Raw genomic sequence first — 12,110 nt, 5'->3', positions numbered from 1 at the left:
CCAGTCCTGAGACAGAGAAGATGGAGACACTTCCTCTTAAAGTTTCCAATTTTAGCTTGGCTTCCTACGGAAACAAGCTTCATGCAGGAACATGCAGCATGGAAACTTTCCTCCCTGGCTCCCATGCAAGGAGTGCCTCCAGCTTTGCTCCCAGGCACTCTCGCCCTCAGAGCAGGGGCTGCTGCAGCACCAGCTCATCCTGCCCTGGTTCCCAGGTCTGTGAGGGAGATTGTAAGGAGTGTCCAGCCCCAGGGGAAGGGGTTACTCTGTGAAATTGGAAAACGAGACGACAAGGAAATGGACCGGGGAATTTCTATTGCCCACAGGACTCCCAGCTTTTTGGGGTCCCATTATTTTTCCTGCATCAAGTGCACTTTTTCCCTTCCCAAAATGATGTTTCCCTGCGAGGAGTTGGAAAAGGGCATTGACAGGGCATAAGCACACAAAGGGCTTGCTTGGAATAGGAGAGCCAAAATCAAGATCCAAACCCAGCAGCACCACAAGACAAAAGAAGTGAATGGGAAACAGAGGGAAGTCCCTGGCCCAGCAGCCCCTAGAGAGAGCAGCTCTGTGGCCCTGGGGAGGGACCAGGCAGCCCCACTGAGCCTCCACTTGTGCCACACGCAAACCTGCATTTGCTGTCCTGCTCTTCTCAGCTCCCTGCAAGGTGCAAGCTCCTCACCCCCTAATTCAGCATGTCCAGTAAAGGCATCTGCATGAAACTCTCTCCCAGCAGGGTCAGTTCAACACCCAGACTGGCTCAAGTGCAGGTTCCCAGCAATGCCCAGTGCCCCCCACGCAGCAGTGGGCCAGGGCACACTGGCTACCAAGCCTTGACTTGGGGCCGACCACACAACCCAGCAGCAGAGAAGGCACAGGTTTCCCCAGGGCCAGAGAGTTCCTTCCACACACCTTAAAAATACTGTGTAGGAGTTTGTTTAGTTGTGGCCAGAGAACCCCAAGGCAGTCTGCAGCCCAACTGGGCACAGCCAGTCTGTTCTGAGCAGCAAAAGGACAGAGGGACATGGTGGTAAATTATTTTGGCGTCAAATGTGTTCCGTAGTTTACTTTTCCCCTGCCCTGCCCAGGTACCAAGTTTGTGTTTTTTCTTGAACCACAGATGGGCCCCTACCTGACCCAGCCCCAAGCCCTTCCCACCCAGCCTCAGCCCCAGCCCCATCCCAGCTCCAGCACGTCTGTGGCTGGTTGGGTTCTGACACTTGGGGAACAGTCTGGAAAGCAGATGACCAGCAGGTGATTTTCCATTCTCAGCTTGCACATGAAGATAACTAAATGGACATTCAAGTGGAAGAGCCCAAGGTGTTCTCACACGGGGAGGCAGAAATAGCAGGTGGCACTGATGAGGCGTGAGCCAGTGCTCCCAGCTCCAGCTGGAGCAGGACCCTGGCAGCTGGCACTTACCAGTGTCCAGAGGACGTAGATGGTGAAAAGTGCTATAGTGAGTGCTATGAGTCCGATGGCCTCCAGGCGGCTGTTGAACTGCAGGTGGTCCTGGGCGCCGCGCAGACACAGCCAGCCCGAGATGGCCGCCAGGGGAGTGATGAACAGGAAACACACCATGTCACAGAACAGCGTCCTCTTCTCATTGCGGGGCCCGGGGTCCTTCAGCCACTGCGGGAAGGACGGAGAAGGGATCAGCCCGGGACAGGCAGGAGAGCTGGGGAGCTCTGGCCTGCACTGTGCAGTCTGACTCACACCAACCTTCTCCTAAAGGGAACCAGAGAGTTCTAGGCAAGTCTAGGTTCAACAATTAACAAGGGAAATGGAAGAAACAGTTAATGAACGTGTACAGGGAAAGGCAGTCATGAATACAGAAGCTCCTGGGCTCTCCTCTGGAGTAGTGGGAGCAGGCACTGCAGGACATCAGTTTAGTAAAGCCTGGCTTAATATAGATCTGACAGGTCTTGGACTAAACTTCAACAGAAACAGACCCAGGACTCCAGCGGGTGAAGGGGCTGTGGGAAACAGGGGCACTGGGGTTTGCAGCAAGGCCAAGCTATAAGAGCATCTGTCCCAAATCTAGCCCTTGGGCTCCTGTGGGAGAATCACAGCATTTTAGAGTTTCACAGGCAATCTCCAAATGTTTCTTTCTTTTGGGAGTCCTGACTTGCTTTCAGTGTGGGCTCATTTTAGATACTTCAGCAACAGCAATTGTTCTCTTTTCCTAGAATTATGCTATTTTCAGCCTTTCCTTTCCTTTTTTAGAATAGCAAGAAGCTGTGGTTCCTACAGATACCAAATTGTTACAGCACATCTTTACTGGGATCTGTGTGTGCTGGCCTGCAGATTCTTCCTTCTTCTCCTCACAAAGATGACGGCCTCATTCAGGATTTTTAAAATTTTATTTTTAAATAAGACTTGGAGAATATTATTGAAAAGGCACAGGCAGAGCAGGGAAGAGACTATCAGGGTCTGGGCTGTCAGGCCAATCCTCCTGTAGGTACCTGCTTTGGAACAGACAGCTTGGGAAGGGACTCATGTGGGAACTCTGCACACAAAGCTCCTTTCCTACTCAGAAACCACCCTTTAAGGAGCAATACAGAAGGTGCTGGTGACAGGTATGCAAGAAATTATGAGACCTCAGCAGAGGTAACCTGAGGACATGGCTGGCCAGAGGCATGCAGGCCAAGAGGGGAGCAAGGCAGGGTGAGTGCAGATTTAACTGCAGCAGGGATGTTCAGTGAGACAGAGCAAAAGGGCAAGAATGCGACTGAAAGCACAGCCAACTTTTGTGGAAATGGGAAAGAGAAGGGGCAGCTGGCAAACCTGGGCATGGAACAGGGGGGTAGCTAGGCTGGTTAGAGCCACAGGAACAGCAGGTTCTGCAGCACCTGGGACAGGACACTGAGCTGGCCACGAGCAGAGAAGAGGATGCTGCAGTGACAGGAATGAGCCTGGCCCGGGATTCCAGCTGGGAGGACTCATAACCACAGTATTTTAGGGATGTGACCTGAATCATCTGAACACTTCAGGGGTAACAGTCAAGGAACTTTCATTGATTCTAAAGCCATTTGGAGCACGACTTGATGGGCAGACAGCCAGAAGAAAACCTCAAAGAATCACAGAATCACTAAGGTTGGAAAAGACTTCCAAGATCATCAAGTCCAATCATCAACCCAGAACCACCTCCAAACATGTCCTCAAGTCATCCACATACTTTTTAGACACTTCAAGAGATGGTGGCTCCACCACTGTCCTGGCAGCCAGTTCCAATGCCTGACAACCGTCTCCATGAAAAAATGTTCCCAGTATCCAACCTAAACCTCTTCTGGCACACCTTGAGGCTGTTCACTCTCATCCTGTCGCTTCTTCCCTGGGAGCAGAGCTCGACCCCCACCTGGCAGCATCTTCCTGTCAGGGAGAGATAACAGAAGGTCTCCCCTGAGCCTCCTTTTCTCCAGGCTGAGCCCCCCAGCTGCTCCTGGTACTCCAGCCCCTTCCCCAGCTCTGTTGCCCTTCTCTGGACACACTCCAGCGCCTCAGTGTCTTTCTTGGACTCTAAAGCCACCCGGGATTTGAGGTGGGGCCTCAGCAGTGCCCAGCAGAGGCAGATGGCCACAGCCCTGGTCCTGCTGGCCACACTGTGGCTTGTACAGGCCAGGTGCCATTGGCCTTCTTGGCCACCTGGCTCACATTCAGCCGCTGCTGACCAGCACTACCAGGTCTTCTCCACTGGGCAGCTCTCAGAGCAGGCAGAACTGTCATTTGGAGAGGACTGGGAGAAGGGAAGCAGACCTGCAGCTCCCCCCTTGTATGGCTCTGCAGAGGAATCAGTGTGATGAGCTGCATGGGGACAATCAACACCACGCGCGCAGTCTGAGCAGTCCTGGGAACTGAGGGTGAGGGTGGACAGCAACTCATTGGCACAGGAAAGCTGCTCCCATACACAGGGCTCAAACCCAGCCTTGCGTCAGGCTCTCCCAGTCCAGGGCCAGGACAGGGCTGCCTGGTGACACAGCACTCAGGTGAGTGCCAAATCACCCTGTCTGGATCAAGTTCCCTCTAGCAGCAAGCCCAGAGCACCCCATTCTATGCAACAGGACATGTTGGGGCACTTCTGACCCTTGTACAGTAAGACGCTCAGGCAGATAGGTATTTCACTGCATCTTCATTCTATTTATATTCCTTGTGACTTTTGAAACTCCTTTCTCCTCCCCAAGATGGGAGACAAACATATAAAGGCAGGAAGCAAATTCATTTCCTTTTGAAGAATTTGATTTGTTTTGCCAATATGCACTGACACAGTAAAAAAATGGAAAACAATGAGCCACTCGAAGGGTGCAGCATTTCTGGCACAGCAACACTTTGGTGCATACGGGACTTTAAATAAACTTTGCCAACAATCCATAAAATGGTCAGGCAGATTAAATAATTTTTGTAGGGAAAACTATCAAGTAAGCATGGGAAAGCAACAAAAGCACAACTTGGTCTTGTTCTAGCAGCTTCCACACTGCAATAATGTCTGAGACTGAAAGGAAAGAGGCAGAGGTGGCTGCTGGCTGCCATTTGGGCTATGAGCTGAGTCCCAGATCCTGCTTGAAACAGGATCTCTGCTTGTGTGACAGAATTCTGGGTATAACCATATTTCTTAGTCCTCCAGCATGATCCTGAGGCTTTTCCAGATACTGGGATCAGTAGGGTTGTGGAAGGGAGCTCATTTCTTAGACCCACAGCAGGGCTGTGGGATGATGAGAGGCTGACCTTTGGGTGCTGCAGTGTCCATGAAGCTTGGGTGAGCCCAAGGTGATGGGAGGCAGGAGGAAAGCAGGCAGTAAAAGGCACCAGGACATCATCAGCTCCTCTGGAAGCCAAGACCAGAACTCAAAGCATATCAGAGCAGTCTCTCAGCCTGTCCATCTCAGCACCTGCTGCTCCATATATCTCAAGGCTGGGCTGCATTCTGTCCCTTGGGACCAAGGGGAGTGGACAGAAGAGGGACTCTCCCAGCAGCACTCAGCACCCTGCAGTCTGTCTGGGGGCTTAAAAATGGGTGCTTTAAAAATTAGCTTTCATTGATTCTCACAGCTGACTCACCTTGAGTGGCTGAATGTGAGCTGTCAGCTGTTTCATGAACACATCCCATGCAGCACTCAGTGCAGCACGGCACTGGAGGGACCAGCACGTGCTCACATCTCTCCCTGCCCTGCACTGGACCCCTCGCTCTGGTGGCCATGAGTCAGGACCAGTGTGACCTGCCAGCCTCACCACCAACCCTGCCAGAGTTCCCCACGTGCTTCAAAGCTACAGCACAATGGCAAGCCACAGCACCACACAAGCATTTGGCTGCATTACAAAACATCCCACATGCTTTCTGCCCACCAAACAGTTACCCTCTGGCTTCTCAGGTGCCTGCTGATTTTCCTTTCACTGCTGACCTGGTGCCTGGCTATAAAAGCCAGAAAAAAAAATCATATTAACTTGATCATAGCTGCACTATTAGTGCTGTACCTGTACTGAGAAACATGTTGAATCAAATAGTACAGCTTCAGATGAAGGACTCTCATATCCCTTCTCTGGGCCTGCACCAAAACCTTTCTGCAGGCCATCGAGCTCCATGAGCAGCCCCAGCAGAATGGTCCTGTCTCCTTCACCAAGGTGGGAAGGGATGTTTTCTGACAGAATACTCAGAACTCAGGAAGCCAAGACCCAGAAATGCCCCTAGCCCTGCAAGCAGGGCAGTTAAATGCTGCACAAAGCTGCCCCTCCCCATCCTCCTTCCCCCAGCTACCTGCCAACAATGCTCCATAGACCTCCACAACCCAAATCTCTCCTTGAACAGCATGAAAGCCTTCCCTACACCCTCAGCTGCTGGGAAGCACAGGGCTCTGGCCTGACCCAAGGGATTTAGGAGCACTAGAAAGGGTGGACAGGAGACGAGCAGACCCAAGCAGTGCTGCAGGTCACTGGGACACTTTCGTCCAGAGAGAGCAGCACGAGCTTCCATGGTTGGTGGCACCATGGCAATTGCCACACCATGACCCGTGCCAGTAGGGGATCACACCACCTCAGAGAAAGCTCCCTGGTCTTCTGGATCAGCACAGCACAGACTGGGCTGGACAAAGTGCTGAAGATGGACAGGTAAGGAAGACTAGTGCTGGTGAGCATCAAGAGTGCAAGGATATTTCCTGTTTTGGCCACAAACAGGCCATTGCTTTATGCAGAGCAGTGCCCAGGGCCGCACAGAGAAGTGCCAAGAGAATCTCATGTTGGACCTGTGACCAGCTCCTCCAGACAGCAAACTCAAGTAAAGAGAGAAAGGAAAAGTTTTGAGGGGTGGGAACTCAGCTGGAACCAAGAAGGATTTGTTTTTCACTACATTGAGGAATGTAAGAGAGGTGTGCATTGAGCAAGAAGAGAGGTGGGCTGGGGAAGAGCAGAGGAACACGGATCAGACAACAGTGCAGTGAGTTCAGCAGAAGAGTTCGAGGAAAGCAAAGGAAAAAGTCTGTCTGCAAGGAAGATAAGGCTGGAGGAAGGGTGGGGCAGAGCTTATATCACAGCTCAATTCTCCGAACTGGAGGGGGGACAGCGAGTGCGGCGCCCAGAGGCAAAACTCCTTTCCCTAATAACGCAAGCAGGAGTAACATCACAATTCCTGCCTGCCAACCTCCCTTTTCGTGTTCCAGGGACATCTCTGCAGCACCTCCCACAGCCACAGAGGTGCAGGAGACTCAGGAGACGAAGCAGAAGGACTGCACGTGACAGACCCATGGGAGGTGTCCCCTACTCTAGCGTAACCTGCAGTCAAGCAACTCCTCAGAGAATTTCAAACACATTTCGTTGCGTGTGACATTGTGTTTGAAAACTGTACTTTCAAGAGACAAAAAAATAATCCACTGACCTACATAAAATATCCAGTTTAGGTGAACCAAAAGTGTTAGCAGTCATTGAAAAGTAATCATAATCAAAATTGCACCATAAACTCCAAGAAGAATAGCAGGACCAAAAAACTGTCAGGCTCCTGTACAGCACAGCACTCTTGGAAGGAGGAGCTGTTTTGAGGAGGCAAAGGAGCACACCAGAATCACTAAAGCAGCCCATTTATAAATAAAGTTGTTAAAACACACACTGCTGGAAAACACCAGCAGAATTGAAACACGGAAGCAGAATTTTATTGGGACTCTGTGATGAGATTTCCTCCAAGGACAAAAATAGGGAAACAAAAGGTGTGGCTGGACTGCACCAACAGTGACTGGTTCACCAGAGAAATCTTTTTTGGAATTAGTGAGATGTCTTAAATGATTTTTGCCTTAGCAAAGGAATTAAATGCTTGCAGAAGCATTATGACTAAGTCCTGCATTGTACTTGTTAGCTTTTACCATGAGGGTATGTTGACTTTCAACCTCCTAGTAATTTTAGCAAAGCCAGAGTCTTTAGTCTCTGCACCAGCAGTTCGTGTCGGCTCCTCTCCCTGGTATTTACATTATGTGTGAACAAAAACACACCCTTCCTGTGGAGTACGGAGTGATTTTTACTGGGACCCAGCAGCTGCTGCTCTGACACCTGCCTGACCTGCAAGCCCAGGACATTTCTGCAGAGACCTGGGCTGGCTGCACAGACCTGACCTGACCCCTCCCCATGCCAGGACCGGCCTCAGAAACCACAGCTGGCTCACAGCAGAGGCAAATGGCCCCAAACAGGAGTCTTTGGGCTGCTGAGGTGGTGCTTCTCTTCAGTCCAATCAGAAACACTCAGAGGGGACAAAATTAACAACAGCTTGAAACTTTAACACTTTACAAGCGGTTAATGAACTGGAGAGAGAAATGAGAGGGTGGGTGCCACAGCAAAACACACAATAAAGGCAGCCATGGAGAGGAAATACTTTTGCTGGTAACCTGGGAAAGTAAAAATGGGCAGGAGTGGGCTCAGGTACACCAATACAGACCAACCCACACAGCCACGTCCCTTTGTGGGCAGTGGGCTGCAGCAGGGAGAAGGGCACGAGCTGTGCAGAAGGGCTTGTGGCTGTACAAACACAGCCACAGTCACCCTTGGCAATACTTTCTGGAAATACACAACGCACCCAATACAGTCCCAAACACCTCCATCCACACAGCTCTGCCTGAAATCCCAAAGGGCAAATTATCTCCAGCAGGAAGACCACTTTGTAGAGAAAATAGGTTTGTGATGGATTTTGCCCCAGACCAAAGAGAAGAGTTTATGTGCAAGGGAAAACATTAAGGACAGAGGCAGGGGAGGCAATATTTTGACTCGTACACAAGTTGCCTGGTTCTCCTACATGAAGAGGCAGACTCCTCCAGACAAGTTGACACATCCTAACTTAGCCTTCTAAGGAGGCAGGAATTAATTGATCACAAGGGGCATTCCTTCTCCATACACTATATAGGACTTTAAAAAACAAGGTCTGGCTCAGGCACACTTAAGGCATGAAAGGTTAGGACAAATAAACTCAATCATGCCTAGAGAATTGTATGACCACCTGTGGCCTGGGAGAAAGAGCTGTCTAGGCTGCAGCAATCCCTCAGGTCCAAAGGCCTGTGCTCCTCCTTCTGCCATGCTCTGGACAGCAAAGGTACAGATACTCTCTGAAGAATCCTGGGCAGTAACTGGGCATTTCCTCTGCATGATATTATTAGAACAAAGAGGAAAGTACTTCCTCCAGGAAAACGGTGTCTGGTCTAACTTACACTTCAAATACTTCATCTAAATATCAAATGACAAAATCTTCCAGGGAACACAGAAAGTATTTTGCCTTTTTTGACTATGCCAGCCGTGTTGGCTAGAGTGTCCTGGAGTCAGATCACTTTTCTGTAAACATATGGAGGTCTATTAAATTAGCAATCATGCAGGAAAACCATCCCTCTCTGAGGCCTGGCCATTTTGTTCTCTGCTGGGGACATGCTCCTCACTCAAGACCCCTGGTCCACAACTGTCTTGTGCTGGAGACCACTTCAGAGCCGAGCAGAAGCCTCTCTGTCCTCTCACAGCACAGGCACCAGTGTCCTGCACCTCTGGCTACGAAACTCTCCACTCAGGGCTGCAGGTCAATTCTCCATCTCCATCTCCACCTGCATGTTCAAAACATGTCCCCCAAAACATGCCCCCACTCAGCCCAGTGATCTCACAGCTGGACAGTTTTTCCAAAGCCTTTCATTTTTTTTTTTAGCTTTCAACCAGCTTCTTAGTTAAAAAACAGCTCAACTAGGCTGAACTGCAGGAGATATTTCCCCCACACCCATGGGCTAGCCTGTGGTTGCCAGAGCTGGCTCTGGGCTCAGATGAGTTTCTCACTCTGGGTTCAGAGATCAGGCATACTGGCAGTCAACACTGTCACTGTTTTTACATTGAACAGACCACAACATAAATCAATGGCTGCTTAAAGAAAACAAAAATATAATTCTATTAACAAATTATCTTTAATCCATACTGGACAAAGTTGACACCTGTCCTCTGTAAAAGAGGCTGCAAAATTCAATTACTGTTTGTGAAGTGCTTGGATGTCACAGCAATAAGTACCCCAGAGAAACTTGTGAGAAAATGAATAGTTTGGTCTTGGTGAACAAGGACACAGCAGGATTAATACAGTTAGCTAGTGAGCATCTTCCATCCATGCACTCCTTCTGGAAGACACAGCCTGTGACCATGAAGACCACACTGTAACACAGATAGACAAGTGGCCTGAAGTAAAAACTAAGGCAATTTTGGACATGGCATTTCCTGACTTCTAAGAAATCAGGAAGTTTACACAGAAGCATTTCAACTTGGCCATGTAGCTTCCCCCCAGTACTCACCAAAATGTCTCCTGCATCCCAAAATCAGCCTCAGACCCTTTCCTTCTGAAGGATCTCAAAACCACATGACAAAGCCAGTTCTTAATGAAGCTGATGGTCCCTCCCCACAGATGAGCTGACCAGTGACTGCTGCAGCCACTATGACCAGCTCTAAGTTTCCCCAGGCTGGAAAGGCAGGACATGGCAGAACCAACAGCAAGAGCTGCTTTCTCCTCAGAGGCCCAGCAGCAGCAGGTACCATGTTACCAAAGTCCCTTGTGGCCAAGTGACAGCCAAAGAGAGCCAGAATGCTTGGAACAGCCTTTCACACACGGGGCAGACCCTTCTGCCATGCAGCATGCCCCTGCATCATTCCTAGTCCTAGTCTCCAGCCATTTATCCTCTGCTCTTAATTTCTATTTTGATTTCACAGCTTTACTTGGTGAGCAGTGGATTTTTATCAGGGCTCCTCAACAGCACACTCACCACAAACATCACTTCCCCTAAAGTTTCAAAACACTCCCCACCCCTCCTCACAAACAACCAAGAGGCAGAGAACTTCCCAGATAAGGTGGCTGGGGAACTGTGACATTTTTAAATGACTAAGCAGCCTCTTTCCCAAGCCCTCTTCTCAGAAACAGATGAACAACTTGGAGATGACACTTCCCAAAAGTATTTGGTTTGGTATGGGGATGAGATTGTACCAGACTGCAGGCAGAGTATTAATGGCAAGTGCCAGCCAGCTGGCCAAGGGGTTATCAGCTCCTTCCAAAGGGCAGAGCCTCTGCTACCAGCAGGAGCTTCCCAAAGTGGTCACACTTGGTCAGTTGACCTCTAACCCCAGCAAACCTCATGGGATGAAGCACAGTCACTGTCATTGCCTCTGCCCAGCAGATTGCAGTGGTGCAGGAGCTCAAAGTGGCTGTAAGAGCTCCCAGCGAAAATGAGAAATTGAACTCCAGGTCACTTTCCCGAGGCTCCAGGCAAGGATCAGAGGGTTTATTGCGTGGTGGAAGTAATACAACAAAACCAGGTGGTCTTTCAAGCCAGGTGAGCCATTTTGCTCTAGCAGGAGCCATCCAGCCATGGTGTGCCAGGCACAGAGCACACGTGCTGATGAGTACACGGGGCTGTGCAGGGCCCCAGCACACCTGAGTGCTGCAGCCACAGCACACTGCTGTAACCCACCCAGTGCACTCCATCGCCTTGGGGCATGCTGCCAGCCCTGGAAGAGGGGCAAGAGCAGCCTGCTACCATGGGCTGTGTCAAACCAGGTTATACGCTGCTTTCCAAGCCAGGGAAAACCTTTCTGCCCCTGAGCTGCTGGCAAGGGAACTGCTCTGGGGCTGTACCATGTTAGGCTCTGCTCTGCAGCGGGGATCACTCTCACCAGCTACCTGGTGACTTTCATCACGTGCTCTACCAGCCTCCAGGCTCACAAGGCACTTCAGGCAAGCTGCTCCCCAGCAGACACCTCAACAGAGTAGATCATCTCCTTCACTGTGCTCACAGACAGTCCAAATACACCAGAAGTAGTAAACCACTGGAATCCCAAAGCCTTTGCCAGCTGACAGTGATGGCTCAAGAAGTCCATTCCTCTCTGAAAACACAGTGGCAGTTCTCCTGTGTTTGAGTTCATTAAATGCTGCCCACCCATCACCTCTCAGCACTCACAGTTTGTTTGTTGATCACCATACCCTTAGAGGCTCTAGTCCAGAGGGGCTTTTCACAAATTTCAACAGGAACTAAAATTAATCGTCCTGGAATGCCCATTCACCCACACTGAAATACAGACAAGACTTTTCTGTCCCACTCTCCCAGCAAGCTCCTCATGCCAGATGGAGGCACAGAGTTGGTGTCACAGGAAAAACTCCTCCAATACACACCAGCCTTTGAGCTTTTATTTGAGTGTGCAGTTTTCCAAGCCTATGCTTGTTATGAGGTGCCACAGCATCGTGAAAGATGGCTGAACGCACTCCCACGTGTTTGTTTCTGGCTAGGAATATTTAATATTTATTAACCAGCTCTTAAGCTAAAACATCTGAGATCTGCACTCACAACTTGGCCTGCATAAGCCCTAGCAAGATCACTGCCCCTGGGCTTGCCTGCACTGTGTTCTCAAAGCCAAGGTACAGCCCTTCCTAAATGTTTTAAAGCAGTGTTTTGCAACCTCTGAAATAACTGTTAGAGAGATATTGGCCAAAGCACCAATTGATATGTCTGAGCAGCTAGGAGAGAAGTAGTAAGACCCCAACAGCAGTAACCACTGAGGTAATGCTCACACAAATTACTGCGCTAGATACATGGTTTGGGTTAGCGCGGCAGGCTAAAGCCTCCTCCTGTCTGGGGCTGTCCAGT

The 12,110-nt window shown here is 50.1% G+C and overlaps 1 protein-coding gene across 3 annotated transcripts in view; it reads right to left on the bottom strand.

Annotated features, from left to right (window-relative positions):
* MARCHF2 (membrane associated ring-CH-type finger 2) overlaps window positions 1-12,110 on the bottom strand; it is a 34,103-nt gene that overhangs the window by 4,135 nt on the left and 17,858 nt on the right. For all 3 annotated transcript variants that reach the window (XM_030966799.1, XM_030966800.1, XM_030966801.1), the window contains exon 4: window positions 1,423-1,632. In XM_030966799.1, coding sequence (XP_030822659.1) covers window positions 1,423-1,632 — 210 coding nt within the window. The remainder of the gene's footprint in view (window positions 1-1,422; window positions 1,633-12,110) is intronic.

The sequence above is a fragment of the Camarhynchus parvulus genome, chromosome 28 (assembly GCF_901933205.1).
Source record: "Camarhynchus parvulus chromosome 28, STF_HiC, whole genome shotgun sequence".
NCBI lineage: Eukaryota > Metazoa > Chordata > Aves > Passeriformes > Thraupidae > Camarhynchus > Camarhynchus parvulus.
Note: the sequence above shows the minus strand (reverse complement) of the source record. Positions and strands in the feature narration are given on the sequence as shown.